Source organism: Phyllopteryx taeniolatus, chromosome 1 (genome assembly GCF_024500385.1).
Source record: "Phyllopteryx taeniolatus isolate TA_2022b chromosome 1, UOR_Ptae_1.2, whole genome shotgun sequence".
Classification (NCBI taxonomy): Eukaryota; Metazoa; Chordata; class Actinopteri; order Syngnathiformes; family Syngnathidae; genus Phyllopteryx; species Phyllopteryx taeniolatus.
The window spans coordinates 22,453,396-22,481,303 of NC_084502.1; the positions used below are offsets into that span (position 1 = coordinate 22,453,396).

General features: G+C 45.1%; 2 protein-coding genes and 1 long non-coding RNA gene across 3 annotated transcripts; 2 read left to right on the forward strand and 1 right to left on the reverse strand.

Moving 5' to 3' along the window:
- Nucleotides 1–3,405: 3,405 nt before the first annotated feature.
- On the reverse strand, nucleotides 3,406–7,649 carry LOC133465947 (uncharacterized). Its single transcript, XR_009784854.1, has 3 exons — nucleotides 6,610–7,649; nucleotides 5,809–5,872; nucleotides 3,406–5,703 (listed from the first exon to the last, which is right to left on the reverse strand). It is a non-coding gene; the product is annotated as an uncharacterized LOC133465947 (long non-coding RNA).
- Nucleotides 7,650–9,739: 2,090 nt separating this feature from the next.
- Nucleotides 9,740–15,331, forward strand: LOC133481963 (intermediate filament protein ON3-like). The gene is made up of 8 exons (XM_061781381.1): nucleotides 9,740–10,238; nucleotides 11,455–11,663; nucleotides 11,933–11,993; nucleotides 12,845–12,940; nucleotides 13,158–13,322; nucleotides 13,448–13,573; nucleotides 13,659–13,923; nucleotides 14,520–15,331. Exons 1-8 carry the CDS (start codon nucleotides 9,837–9,839, stop codon nucleotides 14,795–14,797), a joined length of 1,602 nt encoding a protein of 533 aa, XP_061637365.1. The 5' UTR covers nucleotides 9,740–9,836; the 3' UTR covers nucleotides 14,798–15,331.
- A 490-nt stretch (nucleotides 15,332–15,821) lies between these two features.
- Nucleotides 15,822–17,282, forward strand: LOC133465417 (keratin, type II cytoskeletal 8-like). Its single transcript, XM_061748222.1, has 4 exons — nucleotides 15,822–15,872; nucleotides 16,258–16,320; nucleotides 16,500–16,664; nucleotides 16,790–17,282. The coding sequence occupies exons 1-4, from the start codon at nucleotides 15,822–15,824 to the stop codon at nucleotides 16,919–16,921; spliced, it is 411 nt and encodes a 136-aa protein (XP_061604206.1). The 3' UTR covers nucleotides 16,922–17,282.
- The last annotated feature ends 10,626 nt before the right edge of the window (nucleotides 17,283–27,908 follow it).

The window sequence follows — 27,908 nt, forward strand, 5'->3', positions numbered from 1 at the left end:
TAAAACTCTCTTTTTGCACTTACATTTTTTTTTTTTAAATGAGATCCACATTTTTGCCTTTTTGCAATATTTCCTAAAATTCTGGGAAAACACAATGTAATAAGTCACAAGGAGTCCACCCTCAGCGCTCATCACATTTGCGTGGTGTGTAACACCACATAGACTCCCCCACCATGTGTGTATTTTGAGGTTTAGACTGAGGGTCACACCCATCAGCACTCGTAATCTGTGCTGTCTGACACACACACATACACATGCACACACAAACACACACACAATGGCAGCTTGTGACATACTTCAGAGCATACAGAGATCTGTGATGTTTATGGATTTTGAGGGTAAAGGTCCATCTTGTGTATGTGTACGTTCCAGATTGCTGCTTGACCCCAGTCACAAGAAATATCAACCCCATGCTTGTGATTAGACAGATGATACGCAATCATGCAGACTAACGTGTACATGTTGCAATGAGGGACTGGGGCAAATTTAAACATGTGCCATTGATTTTATCATCAAATTTACAAATAGCCACTAATTTGGATCTGTATTAGCGCCCTCTGGGAATTATAGTGTAACCTCTGAAGTTGAAAACAATGTTCCTAGTCAAGCTCCAATTTGTTTGGATTTCAAAAAAATTCTGCCAGAGGGCAACACGGGGCCCTAGTGGTTTGCACGTCTGCCTCGCAGTTAAGAGGTCTTAGGTTCAAATCTTGGCACTGGCCCTTTTGCATGTTCTTCTCGTGCTTGCGTGGTTTTTCTCTGGATACTCCTGCTCCCTCCAAAAATGTGTTTTATGTCAATTGACGAATCTAAATTCTACATGAAAGTGATAAATAATTTTTGTCTATATGAACACGGGCTGCCACAATAGACTATTTTAATAATCGATTAATCTGGTCATTATTTTTTTCGATTATTCAATGCATGATTAAAAAAAAATCCATCCTTCTATGAAAAAAACAGGACATTATTTCAAATTCAAAGTGCAGAAAATGCCCGAACATAAGTTTAATATGATTCACTTATTCGTTTGGTCCGTATCATGTCAGAAAATAGGCAATAATGATGATGACGATCATTGTTTTCCATAGTAAAAGCAAATATGTTTGCAACTGTCTTCTTTTGTTTAAGCACGAAGATAATCAGTCTGCCTTCGAGGAGGAGGATATCGGAAAACATTTACTGTTGAGAAGCTGAAATTTGGACAATTTTAAGTTAAACAAGGTCTCCAAACGATTTTCGGTTATCAAAATAGTTGTCGGCTAATTTGATAATGGATTAGTTGTCGACTGAGTGAGCTGGGATCGGCTATAACTCTGCCACGGCCCTCATGAGGACAAGTCTAATAGAAAATGGATGGATGGGTGTTCCTAAAGGAGCTAAATTTAAACTGTCACCCACACTTTATTCAATGCCCAAGCAATGTTTTAGATCTCATTTTAACAGTCTTCATAAAAGTGTAAAATTAAGTTAACCGCTGTTAACATTAAGACCAATGAAACAATACGTATGAACTTTTGTATTGGCGGTGAAATACAAACATGCACACTCATTCCTTAACATTCTTAATTGTCACCCAAGTGCAAAAAGAACTTAACCATTGTAAACTTAAGCTGATTTCCCTTACAAGATGTGGATGTCACGTGTGAGGTCATGCATGGTGGCTGTTCAAACTTTAGAGTCATTCTTACCCTGAAACGTTGGTTAAATTACAAATCGTGTGACTTCGGAGTTTCTTCTGTAAAGGGGACTAAAGTTTAACCTCTGTACACTTAACAAATGATATTGCTGCACATAACCTCAGTGTTGTGTGATCCGAAGCTTGTGTAACAACAATGGCCATGGTAGGAGCCACATTTGGGTCACTATTTGCACAATATTAAGGAATCTGGTTCAAATATGTTTTGACAAGGTAAGCACTTCTTCTTTTCCTTTCGGCTTGTCCCTTTAGGGGTCGCCACAGCGCGTCATCCTTTTCCATGTAAGCCTATCTCCTGAATCCTCCTCTCGAACACCAACTGCCCTCATGTCTTCCCTCACGACATCAACCTTCTCTTTGGTCTTCCTCTAGCTCTCTTCCCTGGCAGCTCCATCCTCATCATCCTTCTACCAATATACTCACTATTTCTCCTCTGGACGTGTCCAAACCATCAAAGTCTGCTCTCTCTAACTTTGTCTCCAAAACATCGAACCTCGGCTGTCTCTCTGATGAGCTCATTTCTAATTTTATCCAACCTGGTCACTCCGAGAGCGAACCTCAACATCTTCATTTCCGCCACCTCCAGCTCTGCTTCCTGTTGTCTCTTCAGTGCCACTGTCTCTAATCCGTACATCATGACTGGCCTCACCACTGTTTTATAAACTTTTCCCTTCATCCTAGCAGAGACTCTTCTGTCACATAACACACCTGACACCTTCCTCCACCCGTTCCAACCTGCTTCGACCCGTTTCTTCACTTCCTGACCACACTCACCATTGCTCTGGACGGTTGACCCCAAGTATTTAAAGTCCTCCACCCTTGCTATCTCTTCTCCCTGTAGCCTCACTCTTCCCCCACCACCCCTCTCATTCATGCACATATATTCTGTCTTACTTCGGCTAATCTTCATTCCTCTGGTTTCCAGTGCATGCCTCCATCTTTCTAACTGTTCCTCCACCTGCTCCCTGCTTTCACTGCAGATCACAATGTCATCTGCAAACATCATGGTCCACGGGGATTCCAGTCTAACCTCATCTGTCAGCCTATCTATCACCACTGCAAACATGAAGGCGCTCAGGGCTGATCCCTGATGCAGTCCCACCTCCACCTTAAATTCGTCTGTCACACCTACAACACACCTCACCGCTGTTCTGCTGCCCTCGTACATGTCCTGTATTATTCTAACATACTTCTCTGCCACTCCAGACTTCCGCATGCAGTACCACAGTTCCTCTCTGAGTACCCTGTCATAGGCTTTCTCTAGATCTACAAAGACACAATGTAGCTCCTTCTGACCTTCTCTGTACTTTTCCATCAACATCCTCAAGGCAAATAATGCATCTGTGGTACTCTTTCTAGGCATGAAACCATACTGTTGCTCGCAAATACTCACTTCTGTCCTGAGTCTAGCCTCCACTACTCTTTCCCATAACTTCATTGTGTGGCTCATCAACTTTGTTCCTCTATAGTTCCCACAGCTCTGCACATCACTCATGTTCTTAAAAATGGGCACCAGCACACTTTTCCTCCATTCCTCAGGCATCTTCTCACGCGCTACAATTCTATTGAACAAGCTGGTCAAAAACTCCACAGCCACCTCTCCAAGATGCTTCCATACCTCCACAGGAATGTCATCGGGACCAACTGCCTTTCCATTTTTCATCCTCTTTAATGCCTTTCTAACTTCCCCCTTACTAATCATTGCCACTTCATGGTCCACCACACTTGCCTCTTCTACTCTCCCTTCTCTCTCATTTTCCTCATTCATCAACTCCTCGAAGTATTCTTTCCATCTAGCTAGCACACTGCTGGCACCAGTCAACATATTTCCATCTCTATCCTTAATCACGCTAACCTGCTGCACATCCTTCCCATCTCCATCCCTCTGTCTGGTCAGCCTGTATAGATCCTTTTCTCCTTCTTTAGTGTCCAACCTGCCATACATGTCATCATATGCCTCTTGTTTGGCTTTTGCCACCTCTACCTTTGCCCTGTGTCACATCTCAATGTATTCCTTTCGCCTCTCCTTCTTAGGTAACCTTTTTCCTTGTATTATTTCCTGTACTGTGAGGTTCCACCACCAAGTCTCCTTCTCTCCTTTCCTGCCAGAAGATACACCAAGTACTCTCCTGCCTGCCTCTCTGATCACCTTGGCTGCAGTGGCCCAGTCTTCTGGAAGCTCCTCCTGTCCACCGAGAGCCTGTCTCACCTCTTCCAGAAAAGCTGCACAACACTCGTCCTGTCTCACCTTCCACCACATGGTTCTCTGCTCTGCCTTTGTCTTCCTAATCTTCCTCCCCACCACCAGAGTCATTTTAAACACCACCATCCTATGCTGTCTAGCCACACTCTCCCCTACCACTACCTTACAGTCGGTAACCTTCAGTTTACATCGTCTGCACAAGATGTAATCCACCTGCGTGCTTCTACCTTCGCTCTTGAAGGTCACCCTATGTTAGTGCCTCTTCTGGAAAAAAGTGTTCACTACAGCCATTTGCATTCTTGTTGTAAAGTCTACCACCATCTGTCCCTCCAAGTTCCTTTCCTAGATGCCGTACTTACCCATCACTTCTTCATCACCCCTATTTCCTTCACCAATATGTCCATTACAACCTGCACCAATCACGACTCTCTCTCTGTCTGGGATGCTCAGAACTACTTCGTCTAGCTCCTTCCAGAATTTCTCTTTCAGCTCTCGGTCACATCCTACCTGTGGGGCATAGCCGCTAATCACATTATACATAACACCCTCAATTTCAAGTTTCGGCCTCATCACTCAATCTGATACTCTTTTCACCTCCAAGACATTCTTAGCCAACTCTTCTTTTAAAATAATCCGACTCCATTTATCTTCCCATCTACACCATGGTAAAATAATTTAAACCCTGCCACTAAACTTATAGCCTTACTGCCTTTCCACCTGGTCTCCTGGACACACAATATATCAACCTTTCTCCTAATCATGTCAACCAACTCCCGAGATTTTCCTGTCATCGTCCCAACATTCAAAGTCCCCACATTCAGTTCTAGGCTCTGTGCTTTCCTCTTCTCTTTCTGCTGAAGAACCCGCTTTCCACCTCTTCTTCTTCTTTGACTTCGACCCACAGTAGCTGAATTTCCAACGGCGCCCTGCAGGTTGACGGGGCCGGTGGTGGACGTTGTTAACCCGGGCCACGACCGATCCGGTATGGAATTCTTTGGATGAACGCTCATATTTGTTTGGCAAAGTTTTAAGCCGGATGCCCTTCCTGACGCAACCATCTGCATTTATCCGGGCTTGGGACAGGCCTACAGTTTGCACTTTTTAACCACTATAATATAAAAACATTCAGAATTTACGTCATTTACTGTGTACTGTGCATTCTCCTTTCTTGATTGACAGTTGGATCTTTTTCTCTTTCAGCCTCTATCTCTACTATTCTCAAAATTCTCTCTTGCATTTCTTTATACTTTTCCCTCAGCAAAGTAAGGCCTGATAAGACTCAACTCCTGCTTGTGTAATGTCACTTATTGATTTATACAAACCAGATATAATTTGGCTCCAGTGTTTAAACAATGCACAGAAAAGCAGCTGCTAACGATGAAACAGCATTTAACTCGAAATCTGAAGGTCCACATTGGGCCAGTTCATGATTCATAAGTGCCTGTCGAATAAGTGAAATTCTTCTGAGCACTGTGAAACAAATTTCCTGTTTCTGTATACTTGAACCAGCCACCCACATGATTCAAAACCTAGTGATTACTCACAATCACAATGGTCACACTGCAGTCATGTGAGTTTCACAGAGCAGCTCTTTTATTGATCTCTAAGCACATTTCTCACTCTGTCTCAGTCACATTCACAACACGATATCAGTGTTGTCATATGTTCTTTTGGGCACTGGCTCAGACCCCTCTTTGCTTTCGCAGCCCTCTGTTGAATGCCTCTGCTCTCGCTGGCATCCGCTGTGGTTTAAGGAGGATGGCAGTCTTATTTTGGTATATTTCCATGACGATGTTGCCGGCTGAGGTCCAATGGCGGGAAAGTAGAATGATAGAAAAAGAAAGAAGATGGAGGAGAAAGGTCATAGTGTTGGGGCTTTGACTGGTTCGTGTAAGACATGACTCACCACAGCGAGGGACTGGGGGAGGGAGGAGAAAAACGCAGGGCGGGTCTTGGTGGATCGCAGCCTACTGAGGAAAAAAAGTGAAGTTACTTTGCTGGAAGTTGTGAGTGACATACTGTAAACATGCAAGAATCTGGAATTGGCCACAATATTAGAATATTCTAAGAATCTAATGCAATCTAGTACTAAAAAGGTTTTGCAAGGTATTAACAACATACTGTGGTATACAAGTGCATTGCATCGTAATGAGAGCTGTTTTTCATATCAACTACAGTAAATAAATATGGTAATGAGATAGTATGTTGCAATACAGTTTAAACTTACAACCTAAATGATGATGGATAGATAGATAGATAGATAGATAGATAGATAGATAGATAGATAGATAGATAGATAGATAGATAGATGGAAAAAATGTTTTAGCGTTATTATTAATTTCTCTCAAATTTTTACAAAGAAGGTGAATTCAATTTGAAATTCTTCCTATTCTTGTTCAAAATGGTAAAGCATTGAGCTCACCGAAAGAGTCCGCATTAAAGCATTTCATGCAAGAGTCTTCTCATTTTTATAATGAACGTGTTAAGCACTCTGGATCAGAAATTAATTTATCCATCCATCCATAATCCGAACCACCTAACCTCACTAGGGTCGCGGGCGTGCTGGAGCCTATCCCAGCTATCTCCGGGCGAGAGGCGGGGTATACCCTTAACTGGTCACCAGCCAATCGCAGGGCACATATAAACAAACAACCATTCGCACTCACAGTCACACCTTCGGGCAATTCACAGTCTTCAATTAACTTACCATGCATGTTTTTGGGATGTGGGAGGAAACTGGAGTACCCGGAGAAAACACATGCAGGCACAGGGAGAACATGCGGATTTGAACCCGGGTCCTCAGAACTGTGAGCCAGATGTGCTCGGCAGTTGTCCACCGTGCTGCCGATATTATATTTTTCTTTATGAGGAATTAGATAGTCAGGGGAATGCAGATGTATGCCAGCTGTGGCCCAATGGTTAAGATCATCAACTGCCACCGTGCCACCCGCCAACATCTCCCAGACTCACGGCTGTGGTGTCCTTGAGCAAGACGCTGATACCTCAAACTGCTCCCCAGGAGCTTAGGTTGCCCCCTGCTCCACTGTGTTCCACTAACAAGTATGTATGTTCGCTGTGATGGGTAAAATGCAGAGAACAAAATTTGTATGCATGCATCCATGCATGTTCATGACAATAAAGGTGATTCTTCTTCTTCAAACATGACTGTAGTGTAACGTGACACAGACGCAAACTGTTGGCTATTGTCTTTTATTGCTTTTTAACAATTCAGAAAGTCTCATGCTAAATTGTATTATGTTGAGTCTATCATGCTCCATGTCTGAGTGTAATGAGAGCCAGCTGTTTCACAGTGCCGCACACCTGGTGTGCATTTGCTCAGTGTGCTATTGTGATGGCAACGGTAATAACCAAAGAATCTTGAGCTCTAAAGCCTCCACAAACTGCTAACCACCACTGCAAAATATCTACACACAGGATACCTCAGAGGTGATGGATGTTATTTGATGAGAATTGGAGGGCGCAGACCTCGCCAAAGACAACAGGTCCACTCATAGGTGAACTTTTATCACAATCCACTCTAAATCTTAAACATCAATAGACATCATCGCTGCAAATATGCCCGCATTCTTAACGGTAGGTAATTGTTGTGGGAATGTAAAAAATAAATACAATAAAACATTGTGAACATTTTTAAAAGGAACATAAATTATCATAGCAACATTTTGAACGTGAACATAATTTTTACAATACTTTTGTCGGCATTTCGGTTTTTGCTCGTATCAAGGGTTTAACTCCATCCATCCATTTTCTGAGCGTCTTCTCCTCACGAGGGTCGCGGGCGTGCTGGAGCCTATCCCAGCTATCATCGGGCAGGAGGCGGGGTACACCCTGAACTGGTTGCCAGCCAATCACAGGTCACATACAAACAAGCAAACAACCATTCGCACTCACATTCACACCTACGGGAAATTTGGAGTTGTCAATTAACCTACCATACATGTTTTGGGATGTTGGAGGAAACCGGAGTGCCTGGAGAAAACCCACGCAGGCACGGGGAGAACATGCAAACTCCACACAGGCGGGGCTGGGTATTGAACCCCGTTCCTCAGAACTGTGAGGCAGACGCTCTAACCAGTCATACACCGTGCCGCCAGGGTTTAACTTTTTTTTTTTTTTTTTTGCAAGACGTATTCCAAAAGATGAACCTGCCTCAACGGTGTTAAGATAAGACAATGACAATTTAAACCGGAAGTTCTGGGAAGTGGTCTAGACCATCTGATAACATTAGCATGGGATGCTAGTTAGCTGCCGAATTACTATTATTTTTAGTGGCATCGATTTTATGTTTATTTTTACAAATATATGCTAATTAATAACAAGGAAGGATTAGTTATTTTGGCTCGGTGGCCGACTGGTTAGAGCGCCAGCCTCACAGTTCTGAGGACCCGGGTTCAATCCCCGGTCCCGCCTGTGTGGAGTTTGCATGTTCTCCCCGTGCCTGCGTGGGTTTCCTCCGGGCACTCCGGTTTCCTCCCACATCCCAAAAACATGCATGAATTGGAGACTCTAAATTGCCCGTAGGTGTGAATGTGAGTACGGATGGTTGTTTGTTCCTATGTGCCCTGCGATTGGCTGGCAACCAGTTCAGGGTGTACCCCGCCTCCTGCCCGATGACAGCTGGGATAGGCTCCAGCACGCCCGCGACCCTAGTGAGGAGAAGCGGCTCAGAAAATGGATGGATGGATGGATTAGTTATTTTAACATGTGAATATTAACAGTGGTCACTGATGGTGTAGTGGTACACTCGCCTGATTTTGGTGCAGGCAGCCTGGGTTCAGTTCCCACTCAGTGACGGTATGAATGCGGGTGCGAATGGTTGTCCGTGTCTATGTGTCCTGCGACTGAGTGGCGACCAGTTCAGGGTGTAGTCCGTCTTTCGCCCGAAGTCTCCTGGGATAGGCTCCAGCGCCCCGCGACCCTAACCAGGATAAGTGGTGTTGAAAATGGATGGATGGAATATTAACAGTGGTTAACTAATTATTATTACACTTCACACTGTGACAATTAAAGCGGTTTAAATGTTCATTAAAACATGCCTGTACAGTTACATATTGTGATTGTTTGATGGAAACGGATTCATTCGATTTTAATTCATATTGGAACAAATTACAGGTTGACCAGTGTGCCGTATGATTAAACTCAAAAACATGATTTTTGTTCCTGAATATATAATAATAAAGGATTATAAAAAAATTAATATTAACTCCTTTTTATAATCTCTATAAGAGCCAACCAAAAACGTAAAGAATTTATTGGTTAAAAAAAAGTGATTTTAAAATAATAATAATAATAATAATAAGCAGGAGCAGCAATAATACAGTATGTAATCAATATATAAAAATGTATTTCTAATGTTAAAAATATAAATATAATGTTTCTGACATTTGCATATTTTATTATGACTACGTTCCGAAGCATGTCCAACTCATATCAGGTAAATATTAAACTGCCACAATTTAGCCGTAATCTACACTAAAGACGGTTAATCTCACCTCTAATTTACACACCTTTATTCGTGTACTTTTTATCATACTGGAACAGTTTAGACTGCACAAAACACTGTTGACACTTGACAGTAATAATGAAGAAACAAAGTAAAACATCAAAACGCCTGAGAATTCGCTCCAAAAAAGGTTTTCTCAAACAACATGAAGGCCTGCAAGGAAGGTCAGGTAATGGTTTTCAGTGGCTGACAATGTGTCATAGGAGTGTAATATTACAGCCCTGCCTCCAGACCCTTGCCCAGGCTTGCAGCCAATGGCAGTTCACCCCAGTCTCCTCCCACAGCAACAGGCGCTTTAAAACTGCTCACTAGTCCCATCTCTTCCTATCCACTCTGGTCTCTCTTCCCTCTGCCGGCCTGCCTGCCTCGCCAATCTTCATCCAAAAAAGCAAATAAACCTCAAGCTCACAATGGCAGCCAGTTACAAGAAGACCTCGTACACGGTGAGGAGCTCTACGGCCCCGAGAAACTTCAGCAGCAGCTCCTACTCCGGAACGGGAGGGATCCCCTCCCGCAGGAACTACAGCGTCAAGAGTTCCTACGGGGGTAGAAACACGGGTTTCGGCGGCATCACCAGCTCCAGCAGCTACGGCCTTGGCTCCAGCATGGGCGGCTCGGGCATGGGCGGCTCGGGCATGGGCTTCGGCGGTGGCATGGGAATTGGGCAGGTGCCCATCACTGCCGTGACTGTGAACAAGAGTCTGCTGACCCCTCTCAACTTGTCCATTGACCCCACCATCCAGGCTGTCCGCACCCAGGAGAAGGAGCAGATCAAGACCCTCAACAATCGCTTTGCCTCTTTCATTGACAAGGTAAGCAGAACAGTATAAGAATTACAGCAGAGTTGTGGACACTTGTTTGAACCCAATGTCTGCACATACATTCATTTAAACGGTGAGGAATCCACTCGTGCAGAAGCACAAAAGAGAGCAAGCGAGATAGAAAAGGGTGTGTCAGGCCTCAGCACAAGTTACCTTGGGACTCCATTTAACCGGGGTGGGGCCCTTTCTTATTGCCCTTGTGGCATCCCCCTTCCCACTGGCCCCCACCACTGGACTTTAGAGCGGAGAGTGGAGCTTCCCCCCCCTCTACAGAATCCATGCAACTCTCAGGACCGTGTGCCCTCTTATGGCCTCAGTTGTGGGTTAATATTTAAAAAGGCCTGCTGGTATCATGTTCTGCTCCACAGCAGCTGTGAGGTTCTATAGTGCTGCAAGATCAAACTGACGACCTCGTGTATCAAGTCAAAAAGTTCCACTGAAGGCCAAAAACTGTCTGCAAATTAGATTCCCCTGTGGACCTTCTACTCCCAACCAGTCCGGTCACACCTTTAGCTTGGTTAAATATTTACTCTTCTTCTTCTCCGTCTCTCTTTCTGTCTCTCTATCTACCTCCAAATAAAACTTTGCTCCAACCCACCTCTCCATCTCCCTTCATTTGCCTACAAAAACAGGAAGGCACGGGGTTGATGGGTTAACTCACTCTGTTTCTCTATCACCAGCTTTTTCCAGCAAGGCTCACTTCGCCCCTTAGCACACCCTCCAACCCCCCTCTCCCTCATCTCCTGTCAGGATGCATGTACTACGTCAGGCCTTCCTTTCTAAAAAGGCAACCTGCAAAGCTCCATAGACAGATAAGATCAACAAAGACTATAGAAGGCAAACAGGAGGCATGGCGAGGTTGCTGGATGTTAAGAGGTGGCAGAAGTATTTATAATATTACTGATACTCACGAAAATATTTAGTTTAAAGTTAGTATCCCATTTTTATTTAAAGAAAAATAAATCGCCTTTACTCGGGTGTTGGTTTTTGTGCTTAAATTGAACACATTGAATCACATTTTCAGAAAATATATTCTATATTTTAGGCCAATCTAGCGCATACAGAAAAAGGAAAACACATACAGCATACATATACATACATACAGTACATAGCAGTACAGTATACACAGTACATGCACATAATAATTAATTAAGTAAAAGCTGGTCCTGCTTCATGATCACATTTCAGTGTCTTTCTTCCTCCTCAGGTGCGTTTCCTGGAGCAGCAGAACAAAATGCTGGAGACCAAGTGGAACTTGCTGCAGGGTCAGACCACCACACGTTCCAACATCGACGCCATGTTCGAGGCCTACATTGGCAACCTGCGCAGACAGCTCGACAGCCTGGGCAACGACAAGATGAAGCTGGAGGCCGACCTGCACAACATGCAGGGCTTGGTGGAAGACTTCAAGAACAAGTGAGCGCTACCGCAGCAAAACAAAAAAACATTATTTATATAAGTGCCTGCACATTGCACACGGCAGCATGCAGGCCTGCACGTCTCCAATTCAAACACTTGTTGTTCATATTCATTTGTTTCTGCAAACCAGCTGAGTTCAGCGGGCTCCCCAGGGAGCTTTTAGGATGGATGACTTGCACCTCCTAGTGTTACACTTGTAGATAAGTCTCCTATCAGAATCATGTGGACACAGTACTGTACTTACGAGTGGTCTTTTTGTCCGGTAGGTATGAAGATGAGATCAACAAGCGTACAGAGTGTGAGAATGACTTCGTCCTCATCAAGAAGGTCGGTGGGATTCAATTCAATCGCATTTATAGCGTCAAGAAAAGGTGACTCGCGGCACCTTTCATATGGAACATATTTTGTAGTAGACACTAGAGACAGAATACTGGATAGCACAAGAACTAATGTGTTGCTGAATATTATTTTGTGTCACCAAATTGAGTGAGTTTTTTTTCTCATTGAAAAGAGAAAAGGGGCAGCACGTTGACCTAGTGGTTAAACCATCAGTCTCACAGTTCTGGGTTTGAATCTCGTTTTGGGCCTTCCTGTGTGGAGTTTGCATGTTCTCCCTGTACTCGCGTTTATTTTAATCAGGTACTCCGGCTTCCTCCCGCATTCTAAAAAACATGCAATGCAACACTAAATTGTCCATAGGTGTGAGTGTGAATGCTTGTTTGTCTATAAGTGCTCTGCGATTGGTTGGCTAGTGACAAGGTATAACCCACCTCTCGGCCAAAGTCAGCTGGGATGTGCTCCAGCTAATCCCTGACACTAATGAGGATAAGTGCTACAGCAAATGGACAGATGGATGGATGGGTGGAAGCAAAAAAGGCCACATTTCTTGTTTTTTGGGGGGGGGGAAATAAGGAAATACTGTTTCCTGATTTTTTTGGGGAAAAACTTCCAAAAGCAATCCATAAAAAAATGGAATAACGTTGTCAAGTTGTATTTAATGGTATGCAAGACGACTGCTTCCCTTACTATAACATGTAAAACTCATTTATTTTGATTTAATTCAACTTTTAGTTTTGGAAAATGCGGTCAATTCCCTTCCTGCCTTTCTCCCATAGCATTGGATTGTTTCAAATGTTGCTTCAGCGTCCAAACTGAATCCAATCTTGCATTGTCTCCAGGATGTTGATGAGGCCTACATGAATAAGGTCGAGCTGGAGGCCAAGCTGGAAAGTTTGACAGATGAGATCAACTTCCTCAGGTCCATCTATGAGGAGGTAAGGAAACCAAAGGACTCACATCAAACATTGTATATATTATATATATATATATATATATATATATATATATATATATATATATATATATATATATATATGAACATTTTCTGGTCTTTCTGCTTTACTGCATCACTTTTCTCAGCAACTGCAGCACCAGATGGCATTCCTCAGAAGGCTGGAGTTAAATAAAAAAAAAACGTTTGTTCTTATCTAGGAGCTGCATGAGCTCCAGAGCCAGATCAAGGACACTTCAGTCGTTGTGGAGATGGACAACAGCCGTAACCTTGACATGGACTCTATTGTAGCAGAGGTGAAGGCTCAGTACGAGGACATCGCCAACCGTACCCGCGCTGAGGCAGAGTCATGGTACAAGACCAAGGTAAAGAGAAACTTTCTGGCCACTTTTCATCCTATTTCAGCAATGTGTGAATTAAATTGTTGTTGTTTTTTTGTCAGCCGTGCTCATTCAAAGCTTCCCTTGCTTGTTTCACCAACGTCTTTTAGTATGAGGAGATGCAGACGTCTGCGAACAGATACGGAGATGACCTGAGGGCTACCAGGACAGAGATTGCCGACCTTAACCGCATGATCCAGAGGCTGACATCTGAGATTGATGGAGTTAAGGGACAGGTATGGATAAATCTTATGCATCATGCATGTAACCCAAGTGATCAGAAGAAGTGCCTTCACCTCCGCTGTTTTGACCCTCTCTCAGCGCGCCAACCTGGAGGCTCAGATCGCTGAGGCTGAAGAGCGCGGCGAGCTGGCGATTAAGGACGCCAAGTCTCGCATCAGAGATTTGGAGGAGGCCCTGCAGAGAGCCAAGCAGGACATGGCCCGCCAGATCCGCGAGTACCAGGACCTGATGAACGTTAAGCTGGCTCTGGACATCGAGATCGCCACCTACAGGAAGCTGCTGGAGGGCGAGGAGGACAGGCTGGCAAACGGCATTAAGTCCATCAACATCTCCAAACAGAGCAGTAAGTGTTGCCTTGATATGAAAACGATTTGATGGCTCACCAACCACTAGGTAGACCACATAACAGGAAAACTGTAGCACTCTCTCTTACTGTCTGCTGCTTTTTAAAGTTCCAATTTATCTTCAAAAGGCAATGTTATAAATTGCACAGACAACTAAATAACACTTCATTGTCAAACTTAAGTTGAGTCAATTATATAGTTAATTGGGTTATGTATGATATGTATACGCAGTGTCCTATTTAAGTATATACTGTGCAGTACTTATTTGCATGGCCACTAATTGTGAGACAGAATTCATAGGGTGGAGTCAAACAGACACGCCCTAAGGGAACTTTCTCCCTAAACTGGCCTTGTGAGGCGAATTTGAAATCTGATTGGACAGCAACATCCACATACAGTGCTGGAAGCAACGCTACAAAATGAAGCGAACAGGCCTTTGGGAATAAAGTAGTAGAATTTCATGGAACAAATATTTGAATTTACTAATATGTCGTAAATGTTGGTCAGTGCTTCTGATAGTGTTTCGAGCAGCGGAGAAGGCCTTGCTGGCCCTGACCAGTCACCACTGCATTTGAACCTTCATATGCTTCTGCAGCAAGCTACGGCGGTATGGACGCCCTGAAGAGCGGCTACTCCAGCAGCTACTCCAGCGGCGGCTACGGCAGCGGCAGCAGCTACGGCAGCGGTTACGGGAGCGGCAGCGGCTTCGGCGGCGGCTTCGGCAGCGGCGGCGGCTACGGCAGCGGCGGCAGCAGCGGCCTCAGCAGTGGAAGCGGCTACAGCACCCAGAGCAAAAAGAACGTGGTCATCAAGATGATTGAGACCAAGGACGGCCGAGTGGTGTCTGAGTCCTCCGAGGTCATCGAGGATTGAGCTTGTGTAGTTTTGAGGAGACTCAGCTTGCACTGAACTCCCTTTGACCTTCTTTGGTAGTTTTTACACTTACATTTCAACTCCCACCTAACTACTTTTTTTTGTAATTAACATCTCTGAAGCTTGCAGTCACTCTCCACTAGAGCCTTAAATAACAAGCAATAAAGTATCCTCACTCTACCAATTACCTGAAAGGGACCAAAGAATCTATTTTGTATGTCTGATACCTGAGTGTTGTCCCTGAAAGTGACGTTAAAGTGAAGGCAAATCCAAAATTTGAATATTCGCAAGAGCTAGTCCACTCACAAAAGGACTGCTCCCCCTCTGGTGAACAGTGTTGTTGTCGAAGGAATGTGAACGTGCTGACGTGTCCATGGTCTAACTAATGTCTATCAAATACCTGCTACAGAAGATAGTGCATGTCTTCCCCGTGCGTGTCTTGTACCTGTGTGACATTTCCAGGAGAGCGCCCACATGATAGTGTTGTCCCAAGGTGCTGTTTTTGCTACCACACCAAATAAAAATGTGTCTCAACATGCTGCTTTCCTTTCCATTTCAACAACTCATAGATTATACCACATTACAATAAATGGGACCCACAAGAGGCCAGGTAGCCTTCTTGAAGTACCTGTCGGTTGTGTCATAATATTGGGGGGTGCGAAATGAAGAAAAAATAAGTATTCTCTTTGGAATCATTTTTGATAAGTCGTCAACGATAAAATAAATCACAGTTTTCAAATTGCAATCACAAAATACAGTTGCACAGGCGGCATCAACTGCCTCACTCATCCTTCCCCTACCAATTTAACAGTCCCTGTCTGTCATGGCCAGAGTTGGGTAGGGTAGTTGTCGGTTTGTATCCGTACCCGAGCGCATCTTGCATTTTTGTCCCTGGGCAAGACGTGAACAATGAATGCGGTTGAATGTTTGGTGGCGGTCAGAGGAGCCGTAGGCGCAGAATGGCCGTCTGTCAGACTGCCCCAGGGCAGATGTGGCTACACAAGTAGCTTACCACCACCAGGGCATGACTGTAGACCCGAGACTGGTCTTGGGTGAACCCTGCCTTTCGCACAAGGTCAGCTGTGATAGGCTCCATTTTGAACAAATTTCAGGGTTTTCCAATTAGAGAGTTTGCCCATATAGTCCATACTCATTTTTGTCGCGGGCCACATTGTAGTTATGGTTTCCCGCAGAGGGCTGTTATGACTGTGAAAGCATATAAATGTTTAATCGCCGCATCATATTATTAAATATACACAGCAAACTGATGGGTAACTAGTTTTGAAAACAGAAGTCACAGGTAATAGTTCGTTCAACTTTTGTTAAAGTAACTGTAAAAAAAGGGTTTGTAACAAAAAAAATAAATGCTTGCAATATCTCAACAACAAAAAAATAAATAAATAAAAAAAAAATAAAAAAAAAATGCTTGCAATATCTCAACGTTCCCCTCCTTGGTCGAGCTGGAGGCCAAGCTGGAAAGTTTGACAGATGAGATCAACTTCCTCAGGTCCATCTATGAGGAGGTAAGGAAACCAAAGGACTCACATCAAACATTGTATATATTATATATATATATATATATATATGAACATTTTCTGGTCTTTCTGCTTTACTGCATCACTTTTCTCAGCAACTGCAGCACCAGATGGCATTCCTCAGAAGGCTGGAGTTAAATAAAAAAAAAACTTTTGTTCTTATCTAGGAGCTGCATGAGCTCCAGAGCCAGATCAAGGACACTTCAGTCATTGTGGAGATGGACAACAGCCGTAACCTAGACATGGACTCTATTGTAGAAGAGGTGAAGGCTCAGTACGAGGACATCGCCAACCGTACCCGCGCTGAGGCAGAGTCATGGTACAAGACCAAGGTAAAGAGAAACTTTCTGGCCACTTTTCATCCTATTTCAGCAATGTGTGAATTAAATTGTTGTTGTTTTTTTGTCAGTCGTGCTCATTCAAAGCTTCCCTTGCTTGTTTCACCAACGTCTTTTAGTATGAGGAGATGCAGACGTCTGCGAACAGATACGGAGATGACCTGAGGGCTACCAGGACAGAGATTGCCGACCTTAACCGCATGATCCAGAGGCTGACATCTGAGATTGATGGAGTTAAGGGACAGGCATGACTGTAGACCCGAGACTGGTCTTGGGTGAACCCTGCCTTTCGCACAAGGTCAGCTGTGATAGGCTCCATTTTGAACAAATTTCAGGGTTTTCCAATTAGAGAGTTTGCCCATATAGTCCATACTCATTTTTGTCGCGGGCCACATTGTAGTTATGGTTTCCCGCAGAGGGCTATTATGACTGTGAAAGCATATAAATGTTTAATCGCCGCATCATATTATTAAATATACACAGCAAACTGATGGGTAACTAGTTTTGAAAACAGAAGTCACAGGTAATAGTTTGTTCAACTTTTGTTAAAGTAACTGTAAAAAAAGGGTTTGTAACAAAAAAAAAATGCTTGCAATATCTCAACAACAACAAAAAAAAAAAAAAAAAAAAAAATGCTTGCAATATCTCAACGTTCCCCTCCTTGAGCCGTCACCTTGTCGTGGTGGAGGGGTTTGTGTGTCCCAGTGATCCTAGGAGCTAAGTTGTCTGGGGCTTTATGCCCCTGGCAGGGTCACCCATGACAAACAGGTCCTAGGTGAGGGACCAGACAAAGCACGGCTCAAAGACCCCTAATGATGACGACAAACAATGGACTTCGTTTTCCCTTGCCCGGACGCGGGCCACCGGGGCCCCCCGCTGGAGCCAGGCCTGGTGGTGGGGCTCGAAGGCGAGCGCCTGGTGGCCGGGCCTGCACCCATGGGGTCCGGCCGGGCACAGCCCGAAAGGGTAACGTGGGTCCCCCTTCCCATGGGCTCACCACCTGTGGGAGGGGCCATAGGGGTCGGGTGCAGTGTGAGCCGGGCGGTGGCCGAAGGCGGGGACCTTGGCGATCCGATCCCCGCCTACAGAAGCTGGCTCTAGGGACGTGGAATGTCACCTCTCTGGCAGGGAAGGAGCCCGAGTTGGTGTGTGAGGTCGAGAAGTTCCGACTCGATATAGTCGGACTCGCCTCCACACACACCTGGGGCTCTGGTACCAGTCCTCTCGAGAGGGGTTGGACTCTCTTCCACTCTGGAGTTGCCCATGGTGAGAGGCGCCGAGCAGGTGTGGGTATACTTATTGCCCCCCGGCTCGGCGCCTGTACGTTGGGGTTCACCCCGGTGGACGAGAGGGTAGCCTCCCTCCGCCTTCGGGTGGGGGGACGGGTCCTGACTGTTGTTTGTGCCTATGCACCAAACAGCAGTTCAGAGTACCCACCCTTTTTGGAGTCCTTGGAGGGGGTGCTGGAGAGCGCTCCCGCTGGGGACTCCATTGTTCTGTTGGGGGACTTCAATGCTCACGTGGGCAATGACAGTGAGACCTGGAAGGGCGCGATTGGGAGGAACGGCCCCCCCCGATCAGAACCCGAGCGGTGTTCTGTTATTGGACTTCTGTGCTCGTCACGGATTGTCCATAACGAACACCATGTTCAAGCATAAGGGTGTCCACACGTGCACTTGGCACCAGGACACCCTAGGTCGCAGTTCGATGATCGACTTTGTGGTCGTGTCATCGGACTTGCGGCCGCATGTCTTGGACACTCGGGTGAAGAGAGGGGCGGAGCTGTCAACTGATCACCACCTGGTGGTGAGTTGGCTCCGATGGTGGGGGAAGATGCCGGTCCGACGTGGCAGGCCCAAACGTATTGTGAGGGTCTGCTGGGAACGTCTGGCAGAATCCCCTGTCAGAAGGAGTTTCAACTCCCACCTCCGACAGAACTTTGCTCATGTTCCGGGGGAGGCGGGGGACATCGAGTCCGAATGGACCATGTTCCGCGCCTCCATTGCTGAGGCGGCCGACCGGAGCTGTGGCCGTAAGGTGGTCGGTGCCTGTCGTGGCGGCAATCCGCGAACCCGTTGGTGGACACCAACGGTGAGGGATGCCGTCAAGCTGAAGAAGGAGTCCTATCGGGCCTTTTTGGCCTGTGGGACTCCTGAGGCAGCTGATGGGTACCGGCTGGCCAAGCGGAATGCAGCTCTGGTGGTCGCTGAAGCAAAAACCCGGGCATGGGAGGAGTTCGGTGAGGCCATGGAGAAAGACTTCCGGACGGCTTCGAGGAAATTCTGGTCCACCATCCGACGTCTCAGGAGAGGAAAGCAGTGCACCACCAACACTGTGTATAGTGGGGATGGGGCGCTGCTGACCTCGACTCGGGACGTTGTGAGTCGGTGGGGAGAATACTTCGAAGACCTCCTCAATTCCACCGACACGCCTTCCCATGGGGAAGCAGAGTGTGGGTTCTCTGAGGCGGGCTCTCCTATCTCTGGGTTTGAGGTCACCGAGGTAGTTAAAAAGCTCCTCGGTGGCAGGGCCCCGGGGGTGGATGAGATTCGCCCGGAGTTCCTAAAGGCTCTGGATGTTGTGGGGCTGTCCTGGTTGACACGCCTCTGCAACATCGCGTGGACATCGGGGACAGTGCCTCTGGATTGGCAGACTGGGGTGGTGGTTCCCCTTTTTAAGAAGGGGGACCGGAGGGTGTGTTCCAACTACAGGGGGATCACACTGCTCAGCCTCCCTGGTAAGGTCTATTCAGGGGTGCTGGAGAGGAGGGTCCGTCGGGAAGTCGAATCTCAGATTCAGGAGGAGCAGTGTGGTTTTCGTCCTGGCCGTGGAACAGTGGACCAGCTCTACACCCTCGGCAGGGTCCTCGAGGGTGCATGGGAGTTCGCCCAACCAGTCTACATGTGTTTTGTGGACTTGGAGAAGGCGTTCGACCGTGTCCCTCGGGGAGTCCTGTGGAGAGTGCTTCGGGAGTATGGGGTACCGAACCCCCTGATACGGGCTGTTCGGTCCCTGTACGACCGGAGTCAGAGTTTGGTCCGCATATCCGGCAGTAAGTCGAACTCGTTCCCGGTGAGGGTTGGACTCCGCCAAGGCTGCCCTTTGTCGCCGATTCTGTTCATAACTTTTATGGACAGAATTTCTAGGCGCAGCCGAGGCGTAGAGGGGGTCCGGTTTGGTGGCCTCAGTATTGCATCTCTGCTTTTTGCAGATGATGTGGTTCTGTTGGCTTCATCAAGCCGTGACCTCCAACTCTCATTGGAGCAGTTCGCAGCCGAGTGTGAAGCCGCTGGGATGAGAATCAGCACCTCCAAATCTGAGACCATGGTCCTCAGTCGGGAAAGGGTGGCATGCCATCTCCAGGTCGGGGATGAGATCCTGCCCCAAGTGGAGGAATTCAAGTATCTTGGGGTCTTGTTCACGAGTGAGGGAAGAATGGAACGGGAGATCGACAGGCGGATCGGTGCAGCGTCTGCAGTGATGCGGACTTTGTATCGGTCCGTTGTGGTAAAGAAAGAGCTAAGCCGAAAGGCGAAGCTCTCAATTTACCGGTCGATCTTCGTTCCTACCCTCACCTATGGTCATGAGCTGTGGGTCGTGACCGAAAGAACAAGATCCCGGATACAAGCGGCCGAAATGAGTTTCCTCCGCAGGGTGTCCGGGCTCTCCCTTAGAGATAGGGTGAGAAGCTCGGTCATCCGGGAGGATCTCAGAGTAGAGCCGCTACTCCTCCGCATTGAGAGGAGCCAGATGAGGTGGCTGGGGCATCTGATTCGGATGCCTCCCGGACGCCTCCCTGGTGAGGTGTTCCGGGCATGTCCCACCGGGAGGAGACCCCGGGGACGACCCAGGACGCGCTGGAGAGACTACATCCTTCGGCTGGCCTGGGAACGCCTCGGGATCCCCCCGGAAGAGCTGGATGAAGTGGCTGGGGAGAGGGTAGTCTGGGCGTCCCTGCTGAAGCTACTGCCCCCGCGACCCGACCCGGATAAGCGGTAGAGAATGGATGGATGGATGGATATCTCAACGTTAGTTATTACATATGGCAAGTAGAAATCTTGGAACAGATTTTAGCAAGAATCATGGAAGCTATTATTTGCTTTCGCGGGCCACATAATATGATGTGCTTTGCTGGATCAGGCCCCCAGGCCTTGAGTTTGACACCTGTGTCCTAGACCAGTGTTTCCCAACCTTTATTGAGCCAGGCACTTATTTTACTTTAAAAACATCTTATGGCACACCGCTAAACATAAATGTCACAAGTACTACTGCTATTTCTGTATACTGATATAATGTCAATTTGCTCTCAAATGTACTTAGTGTGAAATCTGGGCCTGTTTACTGTTTACAAAGCTATTATTTGGTTTTATGAACGGCAACAGGTGCAAGTTAATGCTACCTTCTGCCATCACGCTGAAGAGCATTTAACTGTTGTGCCCGTCACTATTCTGTATGTCACTGACATAGATTAACAAAGATAGTGTGCATTATTTGTGGTAAATAAACAATAATCTTCAGACAATTTACTGTAAAGTGAAATCGGATCATTTCCCACAGCACACTAATGTGCCGCAGCACAGTTGCTGGGAATCACTATACATCGAAAGATGGGCGATGCTAATTTACGAGGATTTTTTTTTTTTGCCTACATCATCTAATTACGTTATACACCTTGAAATTAGACAGACATACTGAGCACACATGTACAAAATGGCTGTTAATCCCAATTAAAACTGAACACACGGTAAGCAATGTGACTCAGCTGGACATTAGTGAAGTCTCTTTCCTATAGAAGTGTTATATTGTAAACACAAACACTGCAGCACTGTGGTCGGCCTGAGGTTGTTGTATTGATGTACTCGCGCATGTTGTCAACATTAAACACTTTGACACAAGTTAACTTGACTACTATTTTCAGCTTTTAGACCCAAAGTCATTGCTTCCTTTTCCAATTTGGGAACCATTTTCCAATATTTGTGTTTTCAGGCTAACTGTTTTCATGTTAACAAATGGCCAAAACAACACTGTAACACTGTATGTATAGAAGGCTTACATTTATTGTGAGTGTACAGTCAGCGATCAAGTCATTTTGTTGAAAACAAAAATAAAAAACATCCCTCCAGTCTTGAAAAACATAAACATGTTTAATATTAAAATAGAAAGTTCAACTTTTAGGATCCAAATACTAAAAGGAAAAGTTGCCAAGTCTAAACCACTTATTTAGCTTACTGTTTACAGAGACACTCTTGGCATTTGCCAGAAGGATTCTTAAGAAGAGGCTGGAGTGGCTGCTGAGGAACCACCGTATGGCTGCACATTCATCTTTCCTTAGCTTTGTAGCTTTCTTCTTTTGTGTTGCCTGCATAAACGAAACTCACAGAGGTCCATGCAACAGAGATACAAAGTCCACTTTGTGTTCGCCAAACTCTAGATAAAGCCGTCAGTACCTTAATGGCTTCATCCACCTAGAAAGTTCTTATAAAACACCTTTAATGATAGAGCAGTTAATCCGATTACTTTTGTTTTTATCGTTTTTGTTTTGTTCAGAGGGAAAACAAACCAGGAAAGTCTTTCAAATGCACAGCAACCAAAATGCAAGTGGAAACAGCCTAATTTGAATGAGCACCAAATTGTACACATGCAGAGATACACATCTCATGTACTATGGAGCCATAAGATTGCTGTTACATATTGCCATTGAAAATAAAATGTGGAATTTTAGAAAAACTTGTAATGACATCCATCCATCAGAATCAGAATCATCTTTATTTGCCAAGTATGTCCAAAAAAGACACAAGGATAATGGAATCCATCCATTATCTGTACCGTTTATCCTCCTGGCGGGTCACGGATGAGCTGGAGCCTATCTCAGCTCACTTTGGGCGAAATGCGGGGTACGCTCTGAACTGGTCGCCAGCCAATCACAGGGCACAAACAACCATTCACACCTACGGACAACTTAGAGCAGGGGTGTCAAACTCATTTTTGTCGCGAGCCACGGTTTCCCTCAGAGGGCCGTTCTGACCATGAACCATTTAATGTTTCATCGCCTGATCATATTATTATATACACAACAAAATGATGCATATCTAGTTTTCAAATCAGAAGTCAAGAATAATAGTTTGTTCAACTATTGTTCAAGTTACTGTAAAAAGGGGCTTGTTAACATAAAAATGCTTGCAATATCTCAACATTATTATTTATTACATATTACGATGTGAAATTTTGGTACATATTTTAGCAAGAATTATGGAAGTTGACGCAAATGATTTCCTTTCGCCGGCCACATAGAATGATGTGGCGGGCCGGATGTGGATGCAAGTTTGACATGCCTGCTATTTGGTTTTATTATATCCACTTGATACTCTTTTCATCTGAGAAGTGTTGCCTGAGGATTAAAGTACATGTTTTTGTTTTAACAGTATTTTATTTTGTATCTATCTTATCAAATTATTATTTGGTGTATTTTGAGTTGACGTTGTTAATTTGTTCGACTCTATAGCATGTATTTTAGGTAACTATTGTATCCAGTGGCGAGGCCAGGCCTATTTTGGCTGGGCTCAAGCCCATCCAAAATTTGTTTTAGCCCACACAATGAATTCGTCCTCAAATGAATGTGAAAAAAACACAACTCTTTTTTTCAGAAAGAAATGTTCTGTGGTCATAGCACACGCTTAGGCATTGATGAGGAAAACAAGCAAATATCGTGGAAATCGGTTGAGAACTAGGCAAGTTATGACTTAATTTTAATGTCCATGCATTGCCTTTGCAGGGAACATTGACCTTCCCAACATGGCCGCCACTTAGGCACGTCGAATAGCTGGGCTGCTACAGCGCGCTGGCCTACAGTCTTCATAAATATGGTCAGAACCGCTACACACATTTCCAGCTGTGTTAACGCTAGTGACCAGGTAATGCTTGATTTACAACCCTGACACAATCTATCAAATGACAGTTGAACACAAAGCGATGCACCAATGTCTCCTCTTGCGTTTGCTCTATGTTGTGTGTCGGCAGGGACTTGTAATGGTGCGTACTGCGTAGCTATTAGCTAATAAGCTCATGAAGCTCTTGGAGCTATGGCTCGATAACTGAATAGCAAAGAGTTTTTGCCCTGTGTATCTGATACGATATGAAATGTCTCTGGGACGTAACTTATGCCAAGATAGGGCGTGTCTATACGTGGTGTTTTTTCTTTTTTTCAGAGTATGGAGCAAAAATGTTGACATGCCCTATAAAAACTCAAAATCTTACCAAGAATATTTTATTTCTTGTCAAAACTAATTAGAATTGGACGCATCACGTAAAAAATGACAGTTAAGTATATATATTAAAAAAAATAATAACTTACTCCCCTGGCAAACATTTTCTCTACTTATTGCAAGTGAAAATTAGCTTGAAACAAGTGAAAATTGTCGGAAAAACAAGGTGATGAGTCTTCTTCTTTTAAGATTTGGAGTTTTTGCAGTGTGGGTTATTATTTTCAGTTAAAAAAACAAAACACTGCCAGTATCAGATCGCTTTCATTGCCATGTCTATATGTGCTAAATCTAGTTAAATGCTCGTTTACGACAGGACACCCTATGAAACACTGTTTGCAAATGTCTGCTTTTCAATAGATGGATAAATGCAAGTCAGTCGGTGGAGGTGAGAGACTGTAAAATAATAATAATAATAATAATAATAATAAACACTGAATGATATTGATATGATTGCTTTTTTGTGTACTTGTTATACTGTATATACTACATTTCTAACAATGTTGTCAATAAATCAAATCAAAAGGTGACCTTAAAAACAACTTATTTCTTCTTTAATATAACTAGACTAGCCAAAATGTTGTTAATATGCCTTTCCTCTGAGATGAAATACTCATATTGTATTCATACTGGGCGGCACGACTGGTAAGAGCGTCTGCCTCACAGTTCTGAGGACCTGGGCTCAATCCCCGGCCCCGCCTGTGTGGAGTTTGCGTGTTCTCCCCGTGCCTGCGTGGGTTTTCTCCGGGGTTCGTCCACCATATGGTTAAATTTCAGAAGGGTACTTTCCAAAATTAGGTCATGGGCTCAGCCCACCCAAAGTACTCGCCGTAGACTCGTCCCTGACTGCATCAATGAATCATGCGTAACTGCACTATTGATGTACTGCGTACTAATGACTGCTAGGGGGCGGCATTTTACCGTGAAAGTCTAGTTCTGTTGTTCTGCGAGTCAGGAAGACAAACTATGCACTCACTGGCCACAAAATTAGGTACGCCTGCACAACAACCTCTAGTATTAAGAGTTTTGTATACTTTTGATTTTGACACCTTTCAGAGACAATAAATTCAACAACAACTTTGTGTTTGAAGTTTGCAGTGATGTAAGTTAAACATACTGTATTGTTACAGGAATGCCTCTCTGACAGTGTCATTCGCCACTGCATTGTTTTTCATAATAACGCTATGTTAATTACATAATAATTACAAATATTTGTCAGTAACGTTGACAAAAAGTGTAGCACAAATGCAGCTCACATGCAATTAAAGAGATCACACCTGACAAATCTTAACCCTGAAAACATAATTGCATGTCTAATTACAAAAAGAAGAAGACATTTAAGGCGGCACGGTGGGAGACTGGTTAAAGCGTCTACCTCACAGTTCTGAGGACTGGGGTTCAATCCCCGGCCCCACCTGTGTGGAGTTTGCATGTTTTCCCTGTGCCTGCGTGGGTTTTCTCCGGGCACTCCAGTTTCCTCCCGCATCCCAAAAACATAGATGGAGGGTTAATTGAAGACTCTAAATTGCCCGTAGGTGTGAATGGTTGTTTGTTTATATGTGCACTGCGATTGGCTGGCAACCAGATCAGGGTGTACCCCGCCTCCTGCCCGTTGATAGCCGGGATAGGCTCCAGCACTCCCGCGACCGTTGTGGGGATTAAGCGGCTCAGAAAATGGATGGATGGAAGAAGACATTTAAAGAGGAATGCTACCAAGGGTGGAGCAGAGCATGAACAGACATGAATGTACTTAAATGTAATTCTGCCTTCCAGAAGAAGATAAAGTGAATCATACCATCTTATCCCCCAGAACCCACAAGGAAAGAAATACAGACTTCTTGAAGGGCTAATTCACATATTTCATGCACGAGTGAAATATATTACATATTACTTATTATAGTATATAATTGATTTAAAGAGATGCAGAGAAGGCTAAATCAAGAATAATTACAGTTATTGAAAACGGGATGTAAATGTTTGTGTACTGAATCGTACCGTTATTGAAAAGAAGCGTGCTGTCCAAATGTCCAGCCACTTGGTTAGTTTAGTGTCACGTGTGGGGAGTAGCTGGACCAAAGAGCAGGCGGAGGCAGATGTAAAATGATGAACAGTTTATTGAGGAAAGGTTATGGAGGTGGTCCTGGATGTGCTGGCAGGCGGCGGCGTGGACAGGTGGCAGGCAGTGGACAGAACAGGTGGCTGGCTTGGTGGCAGGAATGACGTGGGTCAGGAACACAGTCAGGAGAGGCTGCAATACTTAGGCGAGGATTTCCGGGAACAGGCAGACTTATATACACCGGTGGTGATGAGGCTGATTGAAGACAGGTGCTGAAAACAGAGAGGGGAGGGAGGAGAGAGAGGACACAAAGCGCCCTCCCGGCTCCAATAATGGAACTGCAGGGCAGTATATGACAGTATCCCCCTCTCAACGGACGCCTCCCGGCGTCCTGCCAGGCCTCCCCGGGTGAGCCGCGTAGAAGTCGTCCAAAAGAGTAGGATCGAGGATGAGCTTCCGGGAAATCCAAGAACTTTCCTCCGGCCCGTACCCTTACCAGTCGACAAGGTACTGGAACCCCCTAGGCCTCACGTCGAAGATGCGCGACGCCATGAAGGCCGGATGTCTTTTGATCGGAGGAGGCATGAGGAAATAAAGATACACAGCCGCTGGATGACGAGGCTGATGAGACTGATTGAAGACAGTTGCTGAAAAGAGAGAGGGGAGGGGGGAGAGAGAGAGCACGCGAAGCGCCCACCCAGCTCCAATAATGGAACTGCAGGGCAGTATATGACATTTAGGTTGATATTAAATTGAATTAAGTTGCACTAAACTGTGAACCGAATAGTGCAATAAAAAGGTTAAGAAATATACATTGGCATTGCTGTTTGTATATAAGATATGTTTGTCACAAAACTTTGGGGAGGAGTGGAAAGAACATAATGAGTTTGGTGCAGTCATGATTAAAGATTCAGAACCAGGGCAATTTTCTTTTTGTGTTTGTGTTAATTGGTGTGGAGTTTGCATTATATTTGCTTCCATGGGTTGTTTTCGGGTGCTCCGGCTTCCTCCGACATTCCAAAAACATGCATGTTCATTGAATACTCTAAGGTGTGACTGTATTTGTCTGTATTTGCCTTAGGTTCTCGCCCAAAGTCAGCTGGGATGCACTCCAATGAGGCCAAGTGCTATGGAAAATGGAGGCATGGATGGTCACTGTTGGTCATTTGGTAGTCTGTCCTCCCACAAAGTCAGATGGGATCGGTTAAAGCTCCCTGCAACCCTGAATAGGATGATTCTAGAATAGAAGATTCTGGACAGTGACGTGCGCGAGTGCCATATTGTTTCCGAGCTTGACAAAACGTCACTATGCAATGCTATCCATCCATCCATTTTCTGAGCCGCTTCTCCTCACTAGGGTCGCGGGCGTGCTGGAGCCTATCCCAGCTGTCATCGGGCAGGAGGCGGGGTACACCCTGAACTGGTTGCCAGCCAATCGCAGGGCACATACAAACAAACAACCATTCGCACTCACAGTCATGCCTACGGGCAATTTAGAGTCACCAATTAATGCATGTTTTTGGGATGTGGGAGGAAACCGGAGTGCCCGGAGAAAACCCACGCAGGCACGGGGAGAACATGGAAACTCCACACAGGCGGGGCCAGGGATTGAACCCGGGTCCTCAGAACTGTGAGGCTGACGCTCTAACCAGTCGGCCACCGTGCCGCCCTATGCAATGCTATGCAACGCAATTAACTATATCTCAAATTTACCGTCTGTAATGTGTACTTTCCACAGAAACCTCACACTATTTATATATTTTATGTTAATCTGAGATTATTATTATCATGGCCAGTGAGTGAGAGAAATAGATTACGATTATTAAAATGGAAACAATGCACCCACACGCCTTGTCTGGGATGAGTGGAAATGCCTACAACCACACAACAAACCATTTTGCCCAAAATCCACTTACAAAACCT